This window comes from Leucoraja erinacea, chromosome 3, assembly GCF_028641065.1.
Source record: "Leucoraja erinacea ecotype New England chromosome 3, Leri_hhj_1, whole genome shotgun sequence".
In the NCBI taxonomy this organism is placed as follows: domain Eukaryota; kingdom Metazoa; phylum Chordata; class Chondrichthyes; order Rajiformes; family Rajidae; genus Leucoraja; species Leucoraja erinaceus.
Window position 1 is genome coordinate 7,899,758 of NC_073379.1, and position 25,535 is coordinate 7,925,292.

General features: G+C 46.4%; 1 protein-coding gene across 1 annotated transcript in view; it reads left to right on the plus strand.

The window, feature by feature from the left end:
- The window catches only part of LOC129695217 (sorbin and SH3 domain-containing protein 2-like), a 234,464-nt gene that overhangs the window by 174,896 nt on the left and 34,033 nt on the right, over positions 1 to 25,535 (plus strand). Inside the window, exons 18-23 of the mRNA XM_055631996.1 lie at positions 15 to 327; positions 9,635 to 9,735; positions 14,859 to 14,905; positions 16,331 to 16,445; positions 17,246 to 17,374; positions 23,279 to 23,482. Coding sequence (XP_055487971.1) covers positions 15 to 327; positions 9,635 to 9,735; positions 14,859 to 14,905; positions 16,331 to 16,445; positions 17,246 to 17,374; positions 23,279 to 23,482 — 909 coding nt within the window. The remainder of the gene's footprint in view (positions 1 to 14; positions 328 to 9,634; positions 9,736 to 14,858; positions 14,906 to 16,330; positions 16,446 to 17,245; positions 17,375 to 23,278; positions 23,483 to 25,535) is intronic.

The window sequence follows — 25,535 nt, forward strand, 5'->3', positions numbered from 1 at the left end:
AGCCGAAATCAAAGTCGGTGTTCGAAGCCTTGGACTCTGCACTGAAAGACATCTACGACCACATCAAAGCGGAGAAGAGACGGGGGAGTTTACCCGACAACAGCATCTTGCACCGGCTCATCACCGAACTGCTTCCTGACATCCCCGAAAGAAACTCTTCCCTCAAGGTCCTCGGGAAGAAAGTTAGTCCGCAGCCTTCTCTACAGCAGGATGAAGAGGGGGGCGTTCCCTCGTACCAGTGTGACTTGGACAAAACCACATTTAGTGCCTCTTTTCAGGACATGGACACCAACAACAACCCAGACAACGAGTGTACCTACTACCAAGGTGGAAACGCAACTCCTCATCTTCAATATGTGTCTGGGAATCGGGTCACCATCACCATCCATCTTTCATCCATTTCTCATCCATTTAATGTCTCAGTGTAAAGACACAAAACAGTATTGTTAGCGGGGGTCGTAAAAAAATGAAGGCAATCGTCCTAACTTTAAAAGCTAAGGCCTGGTCCGTAGAAGAGCAGAAAATGCACTTGGTAATAAAATGTGAGTGTAGGTTGAGAGGGGTTAAAAAATAAAAATGAATGGAATTGATTCACGGAAGAAGGGTCCCAACCCTAAACGTCGCCTATCTATGTCCTCAGGAGAGGTTCGGCACAGTGGCGCAGCGGTAGAGTTGCTGCCTTGCAGCGCTTGCAGCACCTGAGACACAGGTTCCATCCTGACTACGGGTGTTGCCTGTACGGAGTTTGTACGTTCTCCCCGTGACCGCGTGGATTTTCTCCGGGATCTTCCGGTTTCCTCCCACACTCCAAAGTCGTACAGGTTTGTAGGTTAATTGGCTTGGTATGAATGTAAAATTGTCCCTAGTGTGTGCAGGATAGTGTTACTATGCGGGGATCGCTGGACGGTGCGGACTTGGTGGGCCGAACTTGGTGTTTCCGCCTTGTATCTCTGAACTAAACTATAGATGCTGAAACTAAGAACTACAAATGCTAGTTTATAACAAAAATAGACACAAAATGCTGGAGTAACTCAGCGGGTCAGGCAGCATCTCTGGAGAGAAGGGTGACTTTTCGGGTCGAGACCCTGCTTCTTCAGACTGAGAGTCGGGGGAGAGGTGAAACTAGAGGTATGAAAAGGTTCAGAACGAACCAGAGCCGGCCCCGATGATCGATGGAAAGGTGGAGCCCACAATGGTCCATTGTTGGCTGTGGAAGAGGTGATAACGGAGGGATGTAAGGGTGTGAACAGTGGAACTGGGAGGATGAATAGGGTGGAGGAGGGAAAAGGAGAGTCTGAACGCCAAAATGGCTAAGACCTGGTTGGTGCAGGTGAACCATTTAACATGAAGCAAGTAAGAATTTCATGCTGTAGGAAGGAACTGCAGATGCTGGTTTACCCCGAAGACAGACTCAAAAACGCTGGAGTAACTCAGCAGGACAGGCAGCATCTCTGGAGAGAAGGGATGAATGACGTTTCAGGTCGCGAGACCCTTCTTCAGACTGAGAGTCAGTGTTGAGGGAGTCCCAGAGATATGGAAGGATAAGGTGTAAAAACGAAAGATCAAAGGGGACAACGGTCAAAGAAAATGTAGAATAGATCATTGTTAGCTGACAACGAAGCATATAAATATTAAATTTAATCAGGAGGACAGTCAGACTGGTCGGAGAACTAAGATGGGGAGGGATGGAGAGAGAGGGAAAACAAGGGTTACTTGAAGTTAGAGAAATTAAAAGTCATACCGCTGGGTTGTATGCTGCCCAAGCGAAGAATGAGGTGCTGTTCCTCCAATTTGGTTTTAACACCATGGGACCTTTATCATATACTGACCCTGACTGTTCTAAATGTGTAACCACCTTAAAAATTTTAACGCAAATTAATTGAACGAGGATAGAAGATGGATTCTGCAGATTATCCAGTTTTGAACAAATTAACAGAGATAGTGAACAAAGGTATTAGAGGAATTCAACGGGTCAGGCAGCATCTGTGGAGGAAATGGAAAGCCAACGTTTCATGTCAGGACCCTTCTTCAGACAGGAGAGTTTAAGGGCCTGTCCCACTTGGCGATTTTTTTCGGCGACTGCTGGCGCCATTGACTGAAGTATCAGGTCACCGAAAGATTCTGAACATTTCAAAATCCAACGGCGACAAAAAAAAATGTAGCCACACTTGAGGAGACAGCGCGCGTCAATGATGTCATCATGCCGCATCACGGCGCAACTTTTTCGGTGACCTGATACGTCAGTCAATGATGCCGGCAACCGCCGAAAAAATTGCCAAGTGGGACAGGTCCTTTAGTGAGTTTTGCACGAGTTGAATAGAATTAAGGGCTTAGTTTAGTTTAGTTTACTTTAGCCTAGTATTGTTCAATTTAGTGTCACTTGTACCGAGGTACAGTGAAAATCTTTTGTTGCGTGCTAACCAGTCAGCAGAAAGACAATACACGATTACAATCGAACCGTCCCATAGTGTACAGATACGAGATGAAGGGAATAGCATTTAGTGCAAGGTAAATAAGTTAGGTCTTTATTCTCTGGAGCGCAGAAGGTTAAGGGGGGACTTGATAGAGGTCTTTAAAATGATGAGAGGGATAGACAGAGTTGATGTGGACAAGCTTTTCCCTTTGAGAATAGGGAAGATTCAAACAAGAGGACATGACTTCAGAATGAAGGGACAGAAGTTTAGGGGTAATATGAGGGGGAACTTCTTTACTCAGAGAGTGGTAGCGGTGTGGAATGAGCTTCCAGTGGAAGTGGTGGAGGCAGGTTCATTGGTATCATTTAAAAATAAATTGGATAGGCATATGGATGAGAAGGGAATGGAGGGTTATGGTATGAGTGCAGGCAGGTGGGACTAAGGGGAAAAAAAGTTGTTCGGCACGGACTTGTAGGGCCGAGATGGCCTGTTTCCGTGCTGTAATTGTTATAGGTTATATGGTTATATGGTTATATGGTAAAGTCCAGTAAAGTCTTATTAAAGATAGTACAAGGGTCTCCAATGAGGTAGCTAGTAGCTGGAAACGTCACCTACTCCTTCTCTCCACAGCTGCTGCCTGACCCGCTGAGTTACTCCACCATTTTGTATCTATCTTCACTGCATTTCTTATTGTTGATGCTTGGGCAGCCATAGAAGTTACTATTCACCTCACTAGATCCACACCAGAATATTTAGAGGACAATCTGCAGTTGTGTCGGAAGGAACTGCAGAAACCGGTTTACACCGAAGATAGACACAAAAAGCTGGAGTAAGTCAGTCGGCCAGATAACATCTCTGGAGGAGAGGAATAGATCTTGGCTTGCAAGTGCCCTTAAAACAAAAACAAGTTTGGGGTAAAGCTTCAATGGGACGATTAGTTAAAATTGATGAATAGTTTTCTAATGGGGCAGTAATTTTAGTGCTAACGAGCATTTTTCCCACAGTTAGCCCATTAATGCTGTTTCAGAACGAGTGAAGAGTTTACCCATCAGTTTTTCCTTTCATCTCATGTCCTGCTATCATCGTACACGTCCAATATGTCTTGTCTGTAAATGGTGTTCTACGTTCTTCCCTGTGTGTTGCAATTCTGGGCCTCTCCTCATTTCTCCCTCTGCCTGATGATCCATATAGCATTTGTAGTGGCATTGAGCACAGACAACTCACCATCTGCCTTTTAGTTTTGAGATACAGCACAGAGACAGGACCTTCGGCCCACCGAGTCCGCGCTGACCAGCAATCTCCACACAGAAGCGCTATCCTACACACACTAAGGACCGATTTACAATTTTACCGAAGCCAATTAACCTACGTTTAATCCCGCACGTCTTTGGAATGTGGGAGGAAACTGGAGCACCCGGAGAAAACCCACACTGGTCACGGGGAGAACGTGCAAACACTGTCCAGACAGCACCCGTAGTCAGGATGGAACCCGGGTCTCTGGCGCTGTAAGGCAGCAACTCTACCGCTGCGCCACAGTGCTGCACAGGGTTGCATTCAATGTGGATGGCACAGTAGCCACTCTGATCTGCTGTGAACATAGTCACACGTTCCATTATCCTTCAGCCAACACGCTCCAACTTCAAAGTGAGAGCGTGCGTAAATTTTAACTTTGTTTTCCACCAGTGGCTTTCTGAAGTCTCCCCAAAATATTTATTTAAGAAAGAAAGAAATGGAACAAAAGTGTCTTGAAAGAGCGCACTGTTCAAGTAGGGGGGCTGAGAAATTCGTGTCACTGTACATTGGCATTAAAACCTTGCACATCCCTCTGATGCTGCTTTCAAAAGCTCCAAATAGAATATATATATATATATATATATATATATATACATATATATATATATATATATAATGTGGGAAGAAACTGCAGATGCTGGTTTAACCGAAGATAGACACAAAAACCTGGACCAACGTGTCAGACAGCATCAAATTAATTTATATGTATATATATATATATAATGTTGCTTAATTGCAAGATCCCAGGTCTACTGAGAGGAACCTTGAGACACTGGTGGGTCACATCCACCGCTTCTCTGGCTTCACAATGATACTTCCATAATATCACACCGGCAAATATTTCGGCTGTGATCTAGGTTTTGAGCCACAACTTGCCATTTCCTGCTGTTATAATCAGTCACAGTTGAGGGAGGCGCACAGTGTCCCAGCTGGTCGAGCCGCTGCCTCATAGCACCTGAGACACGGGTTCGATCCCGACCTCGGGTGCCGTCTGCGAGGGGTTTACACGTTCTCCCTGTGACCGCGTGGGTTTTCTCCTAGTGCTCCGGTTTCCTCACACCTCCCAAAGACGTCCGGGCTTAGTCGGGTAATTGGCCCTCTGTAAATTGCCCCCTAGTGCGTAGAGAGTGGAAGCAAAAGTGGGATAACATAGAACTAGTGTGAGCGGGTGGTCGATGGTCGGCATGCACTCGATGGTCAGAAGGTCCTGTTTCCATGCTGTATCTCTAAACTGAACCAAGATCAACGAAACACATTTGAAATAAAATGTAATAAAAAGGAACTCGGGTTGCTGGTTTATACCAAACAGATAGATACAAAAGGCTGGAGTAACTCAGCGGGTCAGGCAGCATCTCTGGAGAAGCACATTTGAAAATTAATCTGCTAAAGGAAATAAATCCAGGGAAAACATATTAGTTCAAATAAAGTCAAAGGGGGAAATGAATTTCTCTGAGCCCCAGTATTTGCTATTCTTCACGTCATTTACATGTTTCTCATTATGCATTCTTGAACGAACATCTTTCTTTTAGCCATGTGTTCCTCGCTAACAGCAGATAGCTTTATTTTTGCTTTTGTTTGATCTCAACACGTGAGTCTCTGCATGCCATTTGTGATTTGTGTTGGTAAATATGCACAACTTGAAAGCGGGGAAAATAAAAGTGATTTGATGGCGCTAGCTCAGGGCGGAGCCGCGGGGCCAAGGTAAGATGGAGTCAGGCGCTTGTCGATAAATCCGCGATCAGCGTCTTTCTTAATAATCACCTGATGTTATGCCATCTCTGAGCACAGCGACCTGCCTCAGCCGCAGCGCTACTTACAATGGGGGCTCCACACAACATCTCAGAACGTGGGTCAGGTACGTCATCTTTAACCTTGTCCTCTTGCCCCACCTTTAGCCAATATTGTGGCTGACATCCTGACTTCAATCTTTGTTTAAGAAGGAACTGCAGATGCTGGAAAATCGAAGGTAGACAAAAGTGCTGGAGAAACTCAGCAGGAGCAGCAGCATCTATGGAACGAAGGAAATAGGCAACGTTTTGGGCCGAAACCCTTCTTCAGACTGATGCGAAGGAAATAGGCAACGTTTCGGGCCGAAACCCTTCTTCAGACTGATCTTTGAAGGAAATAGGCAACGTTTCGGGCCGAAACCCTTCTTCAGGCTGATCTTTGAAGGAAATAGGCAACGTTTCGGGCCGAAACCCTTCTTCAGACCGAAACGTTGCCTATTTCCTTCGCTCCATCGATGCTGCCCCACCCGCTGAGTTTCTCCAGCACTTTTGTCTGACTTCCATCTTTGTTCTCCCACGCACCAGCTTCACCTTACGCCCTGCTTTTAACACTGGAATTGTAGGGTATGGCACTTTAGACAATAGACAATAGGTGCAGGAGTAGGCCATTCGGCCCTTCGAGCCAGAACTGCCGTCACACGTACCGAGGTACAGTGAAATTCATTTTTGTACACAGTTCTGTACAATTATCACTATACATCAGCACTTAGTTACATCTCAGATAAGCATCTCAGATACAGTATAGGTGTACAACAGAGTCTGCAAGGAAGGAACAAAATCGAAGGTAGGCATAAAATGCTGGAGTAACTCGGCGGGACAGGCAGCATCTCTGGAGAGAAGGAATGGGTGGTGAGAGAAGGAAAGGGTGAGACCCTTCTTCAGTTTGAAACGTCACCCATTCCTTCTTTCCTGAGATGCTGCCTGTCGGCTGAGTTACTCCTGCATTTTGTGTCTACCTCCGTGTAGAGAGTCGCCAGTTTGGGGCCAGTTGTTGTAAGTGCAGGGATCTTGACCCGACCCTGAAGGCCCGTTACCATGGCAGGGTTGGCCTGGCCAAATGTAGCCGCTGTGTCCTCTGCCGCCGCTCCTCCGCTGTAGGCCGCTTGCGGTCCATGTGCTCAACCTCTTGGAGCGGCATCCAGTCCAGCTGAGGGCCTCCAGCGGCCCACTCCCCCTGTCGAGGCCGTGCACTCCTTCCTGCTGCCGGTCTGCCCACCGGTCCTCCGTCCAACTTCTACTCTGGGCTGGCGGGCCGGGCCTTCTGGGCGGGTTCTGATCTGTGGCAGGCGAGGCCCTGGTCTCCAGCAAGCGGGTCGGGCCCTCCAGGCATGTTCTAATCTGCGGCAGGCAAGTCCCTGGTCTCCAGCAGGCGAACCGGGCCTTCCGGGAGTGTCTTCCTTCCTTGGTCTGTGGTGGGCGAGATAGACCTTCTGGGCAGATCCTTCAGTCTGCAGTCTGCAGTCCACAGCGGACAGTCCGGGCCCACTGGTGAGTCTGGCTGCAGCTTGCTGGGACACCACACACAATTTGCATGCAAGTTTAATTCCCAAGTTAATTGGGTTCTGTGAAATGTCCCTAGTGCTGGTCACCATGGCCTCAGTGGGCCGAAGGGCCTGTTTCCACACAGTATCTCTGAACTAAACAGCACCAGAGACCTGGGTTCGAATGCTGTCTGTGCGTGCGGAGTTTGCACGTTCTCTCCGTGGCCACGTGGTTTTCCCCTGGGCGCTCTGTTTCTTTCCCACATCCCAAAGACGGGCAGGTTTTCAGATCAATTAACCTCGGTAAAAATGACCCCTAGTGGGTAGAGGTGGATGAGAAAGTGGGATAACATAGAACTAGTGTGAACAGACCATACAACCGTATGATATATAGGAGCAGAATTAGACTATTCAGCCCATCGATCCTGCTCCACCATCAGATCATGACTGATCTATTTTTCTCTCTCAACCCCATTCTCCTGCCATCTCCCTGTAACCCTTGACGCCTTTACGGGCAGTCGATGGCCAGTGTGGACTTGGTGGGCCGAAGGGCACGTTTCAATGTTCTCTGTTTAAAACTAAAACCTTAAACTAAATAAAGGCATGATGAGTGAGGGACATTAAAGGGCTAGAATTACATATCCATTACAGTTACCAATGAAGCGTTAATGGCTTCACATCCTATTTGAATGGTTAATAAGAGGGGGCAGCATGTTGGTGCTGTCTGTACGGAGTTTGCTCGTTCTCCTCGTGACCTGCGTGTGTTTCCTCTGGGATTTTCTGGTTTCCTCCCACACTCCAAAGACATGCAGGTTTGTAGGTTTATTGGCTTGCTATAAAGTGTAAATTGTCCCTAGTGTGTGTAGGATAGTGTTAATGTGCGGGGATCGCTGGTCGGTGCGGACCCAGTGGGCCGAAGGGCCCGTTTTCGTGCTGTACCTCTAAACTAAACTAAACTAAAAATAGCATGGCTGGAGGAATATATTGTTACACATTTGTTTTCAGATTGCAGATCACAATGTTGTAATGGGTTGCTAGGCAACAGGGAACGGTACCATATATCAGAGAGCTCATCACTTCAATCTGTGCCACGCGATCATGGAGTTATTTCTTACATCTGGCATTCCATTTTTGGTGACGGTCTGCGAGGCCATTTAGTTTGGTTTAGTCTTGTGTCGAGATACAGCACGCAAACAGGCCCTTCGGCCCACCGAGTCCGTGCCAACCAGCGATCCTACATTAACGCTATCCTACACACACTAGGGCAATATAGAATTTTTCCGAAGCCAATTAACTTCCAAACCCACACCTTTTTGGAGCGCGTGTGGAAACCGGAGCACCCGGAGTAAACCCACGCAGGTCACGGGGAGTACGTACAAACTCCGTATTAGACAGCACCCGTAGTCAGGATCAAACCCGGGTCTCTGGCGCTGCAAGGCAGCAACTCTACTGCTGCACCACCCTGCCACACTACTCAGGCATATTTTAAAAGTTAACAAATCTATAAGCGTTCTTAAAGTAACAAATAATTAAAGTTCCCCGAAATAAAATAAAATCCTGGACGGACCATGGGCGAACAAAAATTTGTCAAGGCCTTGCCCCTTTTACAAATGGAACAGTGTTGGTTTTCAAAGCCAATCCAACTTCCACGTCATAAGTTTGATTCAGGAGTGGAACTTTTGCAAGGACGGTTTCATAGGGTGTTGAGACAATTCTCGAACATTCTTTATGTAGGAAGGAACTGGTTCCTTAGATGCTGGTTTAAACCGAAGACAGGCTCAAAATGCTGGAGTAACTCACCGGGACAGGCAGCATCCCCGGAGAGAAAGAATGGGCAACGCTTCGGGTCGAGACCTCAGACAGTCACCAGACTGGAGTCTGAGGAAGGGTCTCGACCCCGAGACGTCACCTATCCCTTCTCTCCAGAGATGCTGCCTGACCCAAGTTCAAGAGTTCAAGAGAGTTTATTGTCATGTGTCCCTGATAGGACAATGAAATTCTTGCTTTGCTTTAGCACAACAGAACATAGTAGGCACGAATACAGAACAGATCAGTGTGTCCATATACCATTGCATAAACACATGAATAAATCAACTGATAAAGTGCAAATAAACCCGCTGATTTACCCCAGCATTGTGTGTCTATTTCTTTGGATTGAGGAAACTGTGGTGTCTGTTGTCCCGTAATAAGGTGGAACGAGGCTGGTGACAACCGTCACTGACACTCCGCTGCTGCAACAGGCCCGATCCCTCCCCTCCCATCCCCCTCCCACTCTCTGCAACCTGACGCCTTCAATCTCCTGTGCCTTCATCAGTGAAAAGCCCTGTAAGAAGTTGACTCTAAACCTCCCACTGGACTTTACCGTGCGGTCAATTTAGCCATGGAAAACCCCGGATTGACGGACGGCGCTGGAGAATCGCTGTGCTCAGAAATGGCAATTAACCTTTCCTATTCTGAAAACTGGGAATTTAGTTTGTAAAAATCCCAGACATTTATTGTGAATCCCTCTGGCAGCGTTCTAAAGTGATTTAATCCGAAGACGGGTTTGTGTCTTTTGACCAGGGCAGCCCGATCTAAGGGGCTTCACTTATTCCGCCGACTGGCCGACGATGTTTGTAGGCCGTAATTTTTATTTCATTGCCTCTTTCCTTTTGAATAGATCAGGATTCTCATCGGACCGTCTCTGAAATGGGCAGGACGGCGCTAAAAGATCGCAGGGGGCTGGTTTCTGAACCCCGTCGGAAGCTGGATGGAAAAGAGGTAACAAAAATGAGGGAGTGTGCCACACTACTTCGAAGGGCAGTTGATACGGAATGTTTTAGGCCGCAGTCACTTGTCAAAGTGCTTTGGAAATAAATAGTGCAAAGGCTGAGCTATATTTAACTGAGACCAGAATCTCCTTCTCAATTACAGCCCTGCCTTGCTCCCTTCATATTCTTGTTTTTTTTCATTAACACCCTGGTTTTATGGCGTTTACAGAGTGCTATGTTTACACGCCTGAGCAGGAAGGAACTGCAGCTGTTGGTTTACACCGAAGATGAACACAAAATGCTGGAGTACCTCAGCCGGGGCAGGCAGCATCTCTGGATGACGTTTCGGGTTGAGGCCCTCGTTCAGGCTCCCCGGAGAAGGGTCTCGACCCGAAACGTCATCTATTCCTTCTCTCCAGAGATACTGCCTGTTCCGCTGAGTTACTCCAACATTCTGTGTCTATCTTCGAAATTTACATGTCTGTTGTGTTGCTGCAAGTAAGAATTTCATTGTTCCGTTTCGGGACATATGACAATAAAACACCCTTGATGGCGCAAAGGCGGCACAGTGGCGCAGCAGTAGAGTTGCTGCCTCACAGCGCCAGGTTCCGTCCCGAGCGAGGGTGCTGTCTGTGTGGAGTTTGCATGTTCTCCCTGTGACCACGTGGGTTTCCTCCTGGTGTTACGGTTTCCTCCCACATCCCAAAGACGTGCGGGTTTGGAGGTTAATTGGCCCTCTGTAAATTAACCTAAGTGTGTACGACATAGAACTAATGTACCGATGATCGGGGGGTCGGCATGGGCACGGTGGGCCGAAGGGCCTGTTTCCAAACTGTCGTATCTCTAAACTAAACCGTGCCAGAGAACCGGGCACGATCCTGACCTCAGGAGCGTTCCTGACCTCGGATGCTGTCTTTGTGGAGTTTGCACCTTCTCCCTGTGACCGCGTGGGTTTCCTCTGGGTGCTCCAGAGTCCTCCCACATCCCAAAATCGTGCAGGTTTGCAGGTTAATTGGCCTGCTGTAAATTGCCTCCAGTGTGCAGGAAGTGGATAAGAAAGTGGGATAACATATAGGTATGTTGCAAAGCCTACCTGAAGCGTCGCTGAAAATCTGTCGCTGCGGGTGTGCGCAATTTTGGCGCCATTTACAGGGGGCGGGTTTAAAACGAGATTTTCCCTAGGCTGTTCCAATCGAAGATGTTCAGCCTCGTTAATTATTAACGAAAAATCGCTGGAAGACCCCGTCGCAAAAGCTATTATTAGTTTTAAAGGCCTTGTATAATAGTTATAGTAGTTTAAAAATCAATCTCTAAACCCGCGACCACTGGCAGCCGTCAGGGTCGCATAGAGCAGACAACAGAAGGTAGGTTGTTTATTTTTACATTAAAAAGGGCTTCTTAAGATCCCTTTATACAAAGTTTAAAGTTGCGAGTAGCTCATTTTGGGCCCATTATATCCCGCAGTATTTTTCTGGGCATTTGAGGGCACAAATCTACCGCAATGTGAACGTTCTAAACCAGTGCGTTCACAGGAACCCACTAGAAAGCTGATTTAAATTGACTTTAATTTACAGCAATTGAACACTAAATTTCTTCCATTTGGCCTATAAATTAATGTAAATGAGATTTAAAAATCATGTTTTATTGTGAATTATGAATATTATTTGGACACTTAGGCTATTTAAAAATGTTAATCATTTATTAAGAAATGGATAGATGTTTAAATCTAGTAATTGAAGTTTGAAATTAGCTACACTTGGGTAACTAACTAATTATATGCTTTAATTTCAGGTCATCCAAGTAAGATTATTTTATATTTGTTTCAGAATGGTTCAATCTACGATAACTAAAAATTTCATTCAGTTCTCTTAATTTTTAAGAAGGTTATGGGCTTTTGACTGCACACGATCACAGCCTTTTTGTTATGTCCATAGAAAATCAATAGGGAACAAGATGCTAATTTCCGAGTATGAAAATGGCCATAACTTTTAAATACTTGAGATATGAAAGTGAATTAGGTGTCAAATTAAACTTCTTTTAATGCTTTATCTGATGGGATAAATTACAGACTTGATTTTTTAAATCTCAAAATGTTGTAACAATGCTATAACATAGAACCAGGATGCGTGGGTGATGCATGGTCTGCATGGACTCTGTGGGCCAAAGGGCCTGTCTCCATGCTGTACCTGTGGCAGCTGCATTCTCTAGACTTCAAAAAGGTTGTAAGTTATAGTGGAACTAGGGTTTTTGGCCCATCAAGTTTACTCCGCCATTCAATCATGGCTGATCTATCTCACCCTCTCAACCCCATTCTCTTGCCTTCTCCCCATAACCCCTCACACCCAGACTAATCATGAATCTATCAATGAAGAAAGGTTTTGGCCCGAAACGTCGCCTATTTTCTTCGCTCCATAGATGCTGCTGCACCCGCTGAGTTTCTCTAGCAATTTTGTGTACCATGAATCTATCAATGACTTCCCTTAAAAATATCCACTGACTTGGCCTCCACGGGTTTCCGTGGCAATGAATTCCACAATATCACCACCCTCTGACGAAAGAAATTTCTCCTCAAAATTTCTCCTCCAAAAAGAATGCTGAAAACATTGCATTTTCTGCTTCCTGCTGACTAATTAATTTTGATTTATAGTGGAGCAGCTCGAAGAGCTACTGCCTCACAACGCCAGAGACACAAGTTCAATCCCGTCCTCAGGTGCAGTCTGTGTGGAGTTTGCACATTCTCCCTGTGACCACGTGGGTGTCATAAGTTCATAAGCTATAAAAGCAGAATTAGACCATTCAGCCCATCGCGTCTACCCCGCCATTCAATCATGGCTGATCTATCTCTCCCTCTCAACCCCATTTCCTGCCTTCTCCCCATAATGATTTTTTTCCGGGTGCTCCGGTTTCCTCTCACATCCCAAAGACGTGCGGGTTTGTAGGGTCCTCTGTAAAATTGCCCCCAGTGTGTAGGGAGTGGATGAGAAAGTGGGAACGGATGATCATTGTGGATTTGGTGGGCCGAAGGGCCTCCTTACATGCTGTATCTTTCAATCATTTCAATCAAATCAAATCACGTTTGATTTTGCTTCACTGCTATCAAAACTTTCACCACCTTGAAAGGCTGGGATTGTACACTCTGGTGTTTAGAAGGATGAGAGGGGATCTTATTGAAACATATATGATTATTAAGGGTTTGGACACGCTAGAGGCAGGAAACATGTTCCCGATGTTGGGGGAGTCCAGAACCAGGGGCCACTGTTTAAGAATAAGGAGTAAGCCATTTAGAACGGAGACGAGGAAACACTTTTTCTCAGAGTGTTGTGAGTCTGTGGAATTCTCTGCCTCAGAGGGCGATGGAGGCTGGTTCTCTGGATGCTTTCAAGAGAGAGCTAGATAGGGCTCTTAAGAAAGCGGAGTCAGGGGATATGGGGAGAAGGCTGGAACGGGGTACTGGTTGTAGATTATCAGCCATGATCACATTGAATGGCTCGAAGGGCCATATGTCCTACCTATTGTCTATTGTCTGTTGGAAACTTTTAATGGGCTCCTTAATCTTTGTTTCTAGTTACATGCTTCTGAACTCATCTGTTATCCCTTGAGTGAGTAGGTGGGATAGTTTGTAAGATTGTTTTCCCATATGTAAAACAGTACAGAATATATTAAACTGGAAAGGGCACAAAGAAGATTTACGAGGATGTTGCCAGACCTGAGGGCCTGAGCTACTGTACAGGGCGCAGTTGAACAGGCTAGAACTTTATACCTTGGAGAGCAGGAGAAATGAGGATGCTATCTTAGTGGTGCATCAAATCATGAGGGCAATAGATCGGATAGATGCACACAGTCTTTTACCCAGAGTAGGGGAATCGAGAACTACAGGACAAATGTTTAAGGTGAGGGGAGAAAGATTTAATAGCAACCCTGTCGTCACAGTAAAATTCTTTGTTTTGCATACCATACATAATTTTTACACAAAGGATGGTGGGTGTGTGGAACGAGCTGCCAGAGGAGGATGTCGAGGCGGGTTCTATCGCAACATTTAAGAAATATTTCGACAGTTTAGGTTTAGGTTTCGAGATGCGGAAACAGGCCCTTCGAGATTCAAGAGAGTTTATTGTCGTGTGTCCCTGATAGGACAATGAAATTCTTGCTTTGCTTCAGCACCACAGAACATAGTAAGCACTGACTACAAAACAGATCAGTGTGTCCATATACCATTATATAAATATATACACATATAAATCAGCCCACCGGGTCAGCTCGATCAGCGATCCCCGCACATCTATCCTCTATCCTCCACCCACTCGGGACAATTTTTACATTTACAAAGCCAATTAGCCTACAAACCTAAGGTCGACAAAAGTGCTGGAGAAACTCAGCGGGTGCGGCAGCATCTATGGAGCGAAGGAAATGGGCAACGTTTCGGGCCGAAACCCAAGGGTTGCCTATTTCCTTCGCTCCATAGATGTTGCCACACCCGCTGAGTTTCTCCAGCACTGTTGTCTACCTTCGATTTTCCAGCATCTGCAGTTCATTCTTAACCTACAAACCTGTACGTCTTTGGAGTGTGGGAGGAAACTGAAGATCTTGGAGAAAACCCACGGGGATTACGTACAAACTACGTACAGACAGCACCCGTGGTCGGGATCGAACCCGTGTCTCCGGCACTGCATTCGCTGTAAGGCGGCAACTCTACCACTGCGCCACCGTGACAGGTGCATGGATAGGGTCAAGAGCGATTTATTGTCATATGTCTCAGACAACAATGAAATTCTTACTTGCAGCAGCACAACACAATATGTAAACATTGTACTCTATAAACTATATAATAAAATTATATATATATATATGTGTGTGTGTGGCCAAACAAAAAACATATGGGCAAACGCAGGCAGGTGGGGCGAGTGTAGATGGGGCATGTTGGTCGGTGTGGGCAAGTTGGGCTGAAGGGCCTGTTTCCAGACTGTATCCTTTTTCTTTATGAATTTCTTGATTCTTTAAACCCTTTTTTTATTTTGCAATTTTTTCAGTGCATCACATTAGTGCCATCACATGAGTGACATAAGCATACACACATAGCCATCTGTTTATTGCCCAATAAGTATATTTACATTGAAACCTATTTTCTCTTCACAGCGACAGCCTGCTAAAGCAATTTATGATTTTAAGGCTCAAACAGCAAAGTAAGTGTTGTTGATTTTTTTTACTATTACGCGTTATTTGTTTTTAGATCTAATGCTTGCAAACTTGGATCCTTCATCAGGGATTTTATGAAAAGTTCCCCCTTGAATCCTCAATGCATCAAATTTTACTTAGTTTTGGAAGGGAGTCTTGGAACATAGACAGAAGACAGACACAAAACGCTGGAGTAACTCAGCATCTCTGGAGAAAAGGAATAGGTGACGTTTCAGGTCGAGACCCTTCTTCAGACATAGCAACATAAAAACATAGAAAATAGGTGCAGGAGGAAGCCATTCGGCCCTTCGAGCCAGCACTGCCATTCATTGTGATCATGGTTGATCATCCCCTATCAATAACCCATGCCTGCCTTCTCCCCATATCCCTTGATTCCACTAGCCCCTAGAGCTCTATCTAACTCTCTCTTAAATCCATCCAGTGATTTGGCCTCACTGCCCTCTGTGGCAGGGAATTCCACAAATTCATAACTCTCTGGGTGAAAACGTTTTTACTCACCTCAGTCTTAAATGGCCTCCCCTTTATTCTAAGACTGTGGCCCCTGGTTCTGGACTCGCCCAACATTGGGAACATTTTTCCTTCTTCTCGACCTGAAACGTCACCTACTCCTATTCTCCAGAGATGCTGCATGACCCGCTGAGTTACTCCAGCTTTTTGTGTCTATCTTCGGTTTAAACCAGCATCTGCAGTTCCTTCCTACGCAGAACAGCACAACACAGGAACGAGGGTCCGTTCAGCCTAAAGAGTCTGTGCCGAACATGATGCCACGATAAACTAATCACCTCTGCCTGTGCCTGATCCATATCCCTCCATTCCCGGCATATCCATGTGTTTATCCATCAGTCTCTTAAATAGCACTAATATATCTGCCTAACACAGGAACCACAGAATCTATGGAGCTAACAGGTCCTGGAGCGTAAATAGTGCACAGGGGTCGCTGGTTGGCGTAGACTCGGTGGGCCGAAGGGCCTGTTTCCACGCTGTATCTTTAAACTAAAACGCCATATCTCTATATAATCCAAAGCCCCATGTTAATTTTTTAGTTTAGTTCAGTTTAAGGGCCTGTCCCACCCACTTTCACGACCTTTTTTACTCGTGGACATTTTTCATCAGGTTAGAAAAAATGCCCCCACCTACTTGATGCCACGAGTACCTACAACTAGCATCACGTCCTGCTACGACCTACCTACGACCCCGTGACGACCATGCTGCGAGTATGAGTCAAGGGCAAACTCGGCAGAGGTCGTGAATTAGGTCGTGAAATTGGGACAGGCCCTTTATTGTCACAGTGAAAAGCTTCACAGTACACGGCTTGTCTGAAGTATTAGTCATTTATTTAGGAGGCTGTGTGCCATATTGTGATGGGCTGACTAGTGCTCAGAATGATATATTTAAAACACGTTTTCTTTCAGGGAATTACCATTCAAGAAAGGGAGCGTTGTCTACATAATTAGACAAATAGATCAGAATTGGTTTGAAGGTGAACAGCATGGAGCAGTTGGAATATTTCCCATTTCATACGTTGAGGTCTGTAACTTTCTACTTCTTGTGGTACAAGTTCATAAGGTCACAAGTGATAGGAGCAGAATTAGGCCATTCAGCCCATCAAGTCTACTCCGCCATTCAATCTATCTCTCCCTCCTAACCCCATTCTCCTGCCTTCTCCCCATAACCTCTGACACCCTAATCACGAATCTATCTATCTCTGCCTTAAAATTATCCACTGACTTGGCCTCCACAGCCTTCTGTGGCAAAGAATTCCACAGATTCACCACCCTCTGACTGAAGAAATTCCTCCGCATATCTTTCCTAAAGGAACATCCTTTTATTCTGAGGTTGTGGCCTCTGGCCCTAGACTCGCCCACTAATGGAAACATCCTTCCAGGCCTTTCACTTTTTAGTAAGTTCGATGAGGTGTCCCCTCATCTTTCCAAACTCCAGCGAGTACAGGCCCAGTGCCATCAAACGCTCATCATAGATTATTCCCGTAAACCACCTCTGGACCCTCTCCAGCGCCAGCACATCCTTCCTCGGATATGGGACCCAAAATTGCTCACGATACTCCAAATGCGGCCTGACCAGCGCCTTATAGAAGCCTCAGCATCACATCCTTGTTTTCGTATTCTAATCCTCTACAAATAAATGTTAGCATTGCGTTGGCTTCCTTTACTACCTATTCAATTTGTAGATTAACGTTTTTGGGGAATCCTGCACCAGCACTCCCGAGAAAATAGTCGAGGCCTTTATTCCTTGTTTTGGTCCAATTTAGTAAACCGTCCGTATCGGTGACCCTGTTGTTGATTGTGGAGAACTCTTAACTCTTACAGAAGCTGCCGCCAGTGGAAAAGGCTCAGCCCGTCCGGCCACCACCACCATCAGAGGCCAGGGACTTCGGGGAAGCCATCGCTAAATATAACTTCAATGCCGATACAAATGTGGAACTATCCCTGAAGAAGGTAATTGTTTTGTTTAGTTTAGTTTGGGGATACAGCGTGGAAACTGGCCCTTCGGCCCACTAAGTCCGCACCGCACTGCGATCCCCGCACAGTAACGCTGCCCTACACGCACAAGGGGCAATTTACAATTACACCAAGTATACAAACCCAAGGCATTTAACCTGCCAACCAGTACGTCTTTGTAGTGTGGGAGGAAACCGGAGCACCCGGAGAAAACCCACGCAGGTCATGGGGAGAAGGTACAAATTCCGTACAGACGGCACCCGCAGTCGGGATCGAACCCTGGACTCTGGCGCTGTAAGGCAGCAACTCTACCGCTGCGCCACTGTAATCTTGGAAAGATGTGGTCCAGATTGTTTGTTGCTTGGTTCCTCAAAGTACACCGCTCCTTTCACAGTGGCAGTGGCACGGTGTCACAGGGTCGGTTCCCAGGTTGTTTCTATCCATCAAACAAAATAAAAATAACCAAGGATGAACAAATTGGAAACAGCATTATTTACTAGATCAACAAACAAATGTTTTAACTGATCGAGGGGCTGCACGGTGGCGCAGCGGTAGAGTTGCTGCCTCACAGTGCCAAAGACCCGGGTTCCATCCCGACTGCGGTTGCTGTCTATACGGAGTTTGTACGTTCTCCGCGTGACCTGCGTGGGTTTTCTCCCCCTGCTCTCCAGGCACACCCCACCTTCGTAAAAAGCCTCACAAATCACAAGGTCACAAGTAATAGGAGCCGAATTAGGCCATTCGGCCCATCAAGTCTATTCTGCCATTCAATCATGGCTGATCTTTCTCTCCCTCCGAACCCCATTCTCCTGCCTTCTCCCCATAACCTCTGACACCCATACTAATTAAGAATAGTAAGATTAAACGAGAACTTGCCAGTTTGTAGTTTGATCTTTATTTTATGAGGAGTTACGAGGATGGATTACGTGAAGACCCCGTCCAGCACGCATGCGTGACATTCTTCAAAGCAGCGGTGTGAAATCACAGACAACAGTAGATGAAATAAACATAGTAAGATAAGAAGAACTAGAATACCAGTTGACCTTTATGATAGAGGGCGGGAGCAGAGGGCACGTATTCCCTCATCGTAACTCCTCATAAAATAAAGATCAAACTTCAAACTGGTAACTCCTCGTTTAATCTTACTATTTTACTTCGGAGTCACGTGAGTGACTACGTGAAGATTTTAAAGATCTGTGATTTCATGCCGTGGAACGAGTCCATGCTTCACTCACTGCCTTAGTTGACCAGGGGAGGAAGTATGTTATCATATTCAGACATGAATAATGACAATAGTAACCTCCCTTACCCGGGAGGAACTATGAACAGAAACTTAACATAGAGTTTGTAAATACCCCCCCATCTGGCAATGGGTTAGTACTAAATGTGTGGAAAACTGCTAGATTGACCATCCTGTAACCGCTAGGATGCGGTCCCGCTAACTTCCATAACCCTGCTGCTGAGGTTGTTACAGCCTTGGTGGAGTGATTTGAAATGTCAGTATTTACTCCTGTATAAGCCAGACCCATAACCACCTGAAGATGGTCTGAAGTGATACCTTCTTTTGACGCTAGATGTAACTAACAATATTGCTAGTTCAGAGTCTCTAGGCTCTAGTGATCTAACATTCTGGTGTAGATGTGTGACCATACACAATCGACGGTTCATGGGATATGTGAACATCTAGTTTGCGATCTGGTGCCCCTGGTCTATACTGCTTGACTAAGTCATAACATAAGTGTTATTTAGCCTGCAGATATAATCATCCTATCCAGTCAACATTTATGTAATGACTGGACCCGTAGTGCTGCATGCAGGGCTATGAGCATAACCACTTATAAGTGAGTTAGCCCAAGGACAGGGATGTAGCTGGAGCCCTTCAGCGAAGCGACGTAGCACAACGTTAACACCCCATATCTCTGCGTCCCTAGGCCTGGGAGTTTTTGAGTTGCAGATTTCCTTCATAATCTAGAGCTCAGAGGGTGACCCCCCCCCAGAGTGGATTCTACTCCTCCCAGCCAGTATGATGAAGCACTTAGGTATGGTAGATAGCACTTTAGACATCATGAATTGTCAAGCCCTCATATGAGCCTGAACTACAAGACGTCAGTCATCCGTGCCGAATATGTAATATAATTATAAAACAAATACCTCCCATCTCCTTATGAGGAAATATTGATATTTTTTGGTGCTATACCTGCAATCTGCAGCGAGCACGTTCATGGTTGGTTTAACAACCCCAGCCGCAGGAACGGTCTTCTCAGTCTCTGTAATACAAATAATTGATTATATCATGCTGAGGACGGTTTCCCGCAACATGGCTAGACCAATACTTGTGTCTAGAATAACCATATATGGTTCTATCATTCCCCACATCAGTGGGAACCATGGCTGGCTAAGCCCGGCAGGCACTATAAAAATGCCTGAGGCGGGAACTTGCTGAATTTTGCAAACCCATCTGATGAGGCAGAAATGGAGGAAGACATAAAAGAACATTCCTCCTTAGTGTAGCTAGAATGTAACCAACGCTACTGATATGCCACATATTTTCCACTGGTGATTGAGCCTGGATGCAAGCTCCTTGGTCTTTAATGTTCACAATGTATTTTAATACTTTGTGATCCAACACCCATATTGTGTACCGTAATGAGGTTTGGGTAAACTATCACCGGATAGTTTGCACCCAAGTAAACAGACATTTTCCACCACCGAAGTGTATCAACTTGGACTAGAGCATGCAGATTAGGCATATTTGCATAACCTTTAATCCACAGAATGTACCCAGTGTCTATAGGTAGTTGATACCATGTAACTGAGGAATTGGTAACTCTCCCATCCACATCTGTAACTAGATGGCATGAGCAAATTCTCATCCTGAACAATAGCATCAGTTTGTAATTTAACTGAAGATTTGCTGATTTAGTGGAATAGCATAGAGCTGGTAACAATGATCACACATGGTACTTCTTTTGCATGCTGTATAGTTCTGATTGTGCAAAGGCCTAAATAGCACATCTGTAAGCCAATTATACTTGATGAACAGAAGGTTGCTTGACCAGTTTTGTTACGGGCTTCGATTAATTCCAATCCCTTACCTCAGGGCGGAGTCCCAGACGATTAAATAGATTTAAAGGTAATCCCAATCATCAATAATTTCAGTTGGTATCAACTTAAATTTATCTGGACAGATGAGAACCCAATTTCTCAAATGGGTTTTGTGGCTGATACAGCTAATTTAGCAAAAATACAGCGTTTAATCTCATCCAGATAGTTCTTAACAATATTTTTTAACTCTGAGCAGCCGAAGCACTCTTTTAGTAAATAACCTGGGAGCTGAAGTTAGCCTATTTTGCAATGTTTTAACTGTATCATTGCCCCATCCAGTTAAATTTCAGATATTTCCAGTGCCCTGTGAATGAAGCTGACCCCATGGGAATTAATAGTCACGAAGTTTCAATGTCTATACTGCACATGTGAGTTGGGCTTGTTGATAATAAACAGGCCTCATTTGTCATAATAGCGAGCCTGCCTAAAGAGGCAACTCCAGCCATATTCCTAGACTGTCTCGCTTGTACTGTGCAGTATAAACTAAACTCATCCAACCTTCTTGTAAATGGTCCACAACCCCACGTTTCGGAAAGAACCAGACCCACCTACCGTTATGGCTACCGGTGGTTTTATGGTAAGCCCAAAAGGCCCCCGATGCGGGTTCGATTTCCATCCTTGATTGGAGCGTAGGGCTGCTGGTGTATGTGGACCCATGTCTTTCCAGGTGCATGGTAACTCCCAGCCGGCACCTGTTCCTCGGACATGCTTCCGAGTTCAGAGTCAGTTGCCAGCTGACTCCTCGCACTCACCTTCGCAGAAGTGAGTTTTGTAGGCAGCCCTGAAAAGGGTGCTGCCACAGGCTCTCGAGGAGACCTGCGCTGATATGGCCCTCCCTGGCCAATTAGGATGGGTAAAATGTCCGAGGACGAACCCATGTCGGAGGGGACCCTCCTGGCCTGACTTCAGTCTAGGCCTTTCAGTCTCCTGTTTTAGCTCTTACCCTCCTCGGGCAGCCGGAGTCTGGTCGCCGCCGGTCCCCCAAGCACGGTTCTACCCGCGGTCTTCCACATGGTCCCCGTGGCTGAGGTTTCCCCCACGCACGGATCTACCCACAGCTTTTGTACGGTCCCCTTAGCTGAGGTTTCCCCCAAGCACGGTTCTACCCGTGTTCTTCCCACGATCCCTGTAGCTTGGTTATCCGTGGTCTTCCCATGGCCCCCGAGGCTGGGTTATCCACAGTCTTCCTGTGGTCTCTGAAGTCAGATTATCCGTGGTTTCCCGTGGTCTCTGAAGCCGGTTTACCTGTGGTTTTCCCGTGGCCTCCGGAAGGCAGGTTACCTGCTGTTACCTGCTGTCTTCTGAGGTTCCGTGCTCCCCGCAGCCAGGCTTCTTCCTGCGGTCGGCATTCCCTACGGCCCTTGTAGCTGGGACCTAAAATGCTGGCGAAACTCAGCGGGTGCAGCAGCATCTATGGAACCATGTAGCAGAGATCCTTGCGGTGTTGGGAGCTGGGATTTCCCCCTTTGAATGCTCCCTCGGTTTTGGGCTTCCCCCGAGCCCGCGTGGCTTAGTAAACGGGGTTTCCCTCGCGGTCCCTGATAAAGGGGTTCCCCGCGATTCTGTGGTCGGCTTCGGATATCCCCGCGATTCGCAGCCGGGATTTCCCCCCCCCCTCCCCTGGCAGTCCCCGTAGAAGGGAGCCGGGTGGCGCTGGGGTTCCGATCTCGGACCTCCAGCAGGAGCTCTGAACGCTTCCTGCAGTAAAAAAGAGACCTGAAAAAGTTAAAAACTTACCTTCAGGTCCAAGCTGTTGGAAGCAGCGCTCCAACAGCCTGTCGTTTGCGCAATGCGAGAGACGATATGTCGCGCATGCGTGCTGGACGGGGTCTTCACGTAGTCACTCACGTGACTCCAAAGTTAATCTATGTATCTCTGCCTTAAATATATCCACTGACGTGGCCTTCCGGACCTTCTGTGGTAAAGAATTCCACAGATTCACCATCCTCTGACTAAAGAAATTCCCCCTCATCTCCTTCCGAAAGGAACGTACTTTAATTCTGAGGCTGTGACCTCTGGTCCTAGACTCTCCCACTAGTGGAAACATCCTCTCCACATACACTCTATCCAGGCATTTCACTATTCGGCAAGTTTCAATGAGGTCTCGTCTTGACCTGAAACGTGAATAGTAAGGGTGTCAGGGGTTATGGGGAGATGGCGGGAGTATGGGGTTGAGAGGGAAAGATAGATCAGCCATGATTGAATGATGGAATAGACTTGATGGGCTGAATGGCTTAATTCTGTTCCTTATTTCCTTATGAAACATCACCTGTTACTTTTCTCCAGCGATGCTGCCTGTCCTGTTTAGTTACTCCAGCATTTTGTGTCTATAGAAACATAGAAAATAGGTGCAGGAGTAGGCCCTTTGGCCCTTCGAGCCAGCACCGCCATTCAATGTGATCATGGCTGATCATCCAAAATCAGTTCCACACGCCCGCTCTCTCCCCATATCTCTTGATTCCGTTAGCTCTAAAAGCTACATCTAACTCTCTCTTACATACAGTATATCCAGTGAATCGGCCTCCACTGCCTACTGAGGCAGTGATTCCCACAGATTGACAACTATTTGGGTGAAAAAGCTTTTCCTCATCTCAGTCCTAAATGGCCGACCCCTTATTCTTAAACTGTGACCCCTGGTTCTGGACCTCCCCCAACATCAGGAACATTTTTTCCAGCATCTAGCCTGTCCCATCCCTTAAGAATTGTATATGCTTCTATAAGATCCTCTATCTTCGGTGTAAACCAGCGTCTGTAGTTCCTCCCTACACGTGTAGCTGAACTTTCTGACCTTCTCAGGGCGAGCGGATCATCCTTGTCAGACGGGTTGATCAGAACTGGTACGAAGGAAGGATCCCGGGAACAAATCGGCAAGGCATCTTCCCAATCACCTATGTGGACGTCCTCAAGAAAGTACAAGCTAAGAACACTGCAGAATACCCCAGCTCTTGTCTGCCTCTGACTTTTCCGAATGATAGGAGCCACAGCCTGGGATGTTCAAGGGTAAGGCCACCTTCACGTTATTGAGCAACTCCCATTGTTATCTTTAAACAATGATTCTAATTTTAAAAAGTTTGTTTGGAATTAAATATATTGCCTTGCTGAAATCAGACGCAAGAGCGTTCAAGTTCAAGTTCACATTATTTGTCACATGCACCAATTGAGACAGTGATATTTGAGTTACCATGCAGCCATGGTAATTCAAACAGAGCACAATACACAATAGAATTTAACATGAACATCCACCACAGTGGAATCAACATTCTTTACTGTGATGGAAGGCAATAGCGTTCAGTCAGTCTTCCTTCTTCATTCACCCGTGGTCGGGGCCATGAACCCTCCGTCGTCACCGCTATGGACGGCCCGATGTACAAGCCCTCTCGTCGGGATGATCGAAACTCCAACGTCGGGACAGGTCGGAACACCATACGCTCCACGGCTTGGAGTCCCCGAATCGGCCACTTTCTTACCGGAGACCGCGGCTTCACGATGTTATAGGGCGCAGGCCGGCAGTCGGAGCACTTCTTCTGGCAATCCCCGGCAAGGGATCGCCCCGCTCCGCGATGTTAAAGTCCGTGCCATGCCTGCGACTGAAGCTCTGGGTCAGTCTCTGAGAAAGGCCGCACCAATCCAGCAGTTGGGCCGCGAGAGGGGGGGGGGGGGAACGGCGAAGATGCGACAAAGAGAAAATTTGCATCTCCTTCGAGGTAAGTGACTGAAAACGGTTTCAATAGACAATAGACAATAGGTGCAGGAGTAGGCCATTTGGCCCTTCGAGCCAGCACCGCCATTCAATGTAATCATAGCTGCTCACCCCCAATCAGTACCCCGTTCCTGCCTTCACCCCATATCCCCTAACACCGCTATTTTTAAGAGCCCTATCTATCTCTCTCTTGAAAGCATCCAGAGAACCCGCCTCCACCGCCCTCTGAGGCAGAGAATTCCACAGACTCGCCACTCTCTGTGAGAAAAAGTGTTTCCTCGTCTCCGTTCTAAATGGCTTACTCCTTATTCTTAAACTGTGGCCCCTGGTTCTGGACTCCCCCAACACCAGGAGCATGTTTCCTGCCTCTAGCGTGTCCAAACCCTTAATAATGTTATATGTTTCAATGAGATGCCCTCTCATCCTTCTAAACTCCACAGTGTACAAGCCCAGCCGCTCCCATTCTCTCAGCATATGACAGCCCCGCCATCCCGGGAATTAACCTTGTAAACCTACGCTGCACTCCTTCAATAGCAAGAATGTCCTTCCTCAAATTAGGGGATCCCTATTTCTCCCTATCCCCCCCACCACCACCCCACACTAAAACATACATTTAGACAAACTAAAAAAACAAAAAAAGTCAAAAGTATGAACACGCTGCTGGCGAGTCTGCGCCACGTGGTGTCACACGATGATGAGAGGAAATTTAAGATCCAGAAACAATGGGTTGGAAAAAATTGGAATCTTTTGAACCTTTCATCTAATTTTCATATTTTAATTGACAACGTTTCAGGTCGGGACCCTTCTTAAGAGGAAGTGTCTGCAAAGTCACCTATCCTGACCTGAAAAGTCACCTATCCATGTTCTCCAGAGATGTGTTGGAAGGAACTGCAGATGCTGGCTTACACCGAAGATAGGCACAAAATGCCGGAGTAACTCAGTGTGGTCAGGCAGCATCTCTGGAGACAAGGAATGGGCGACGTTTCGGGTCGGGACCTTTTTTCAGACTGAGAGTCGGGGGAGAGGGGAACGAGAAATATAGAAAGTACTTCGAACAAATAAACGCAAGGTATGCAAAAAGCACTGATGATCAGGAATGCTACCTGACCCACTCTGTTACTCCAGCACTTTGGGTCTTTTTTCATGAACCAGCATCCGCAGTTCCTTGTGTTCACATTTCTTATGTGCAACCATCTATATCGTCACATGAAGAAACCTTGTCGATGCCTGAATTAGTGGTTGTTAACTGCAGGAAGAGGTTGGACACTTGGATTATTTCATCAGTCAGCAGAAGGGTCTCGACCTGAAACGTCACCCATTCCTTCTCTCCAGAGGTCAGAGTTGCTGCCTGAC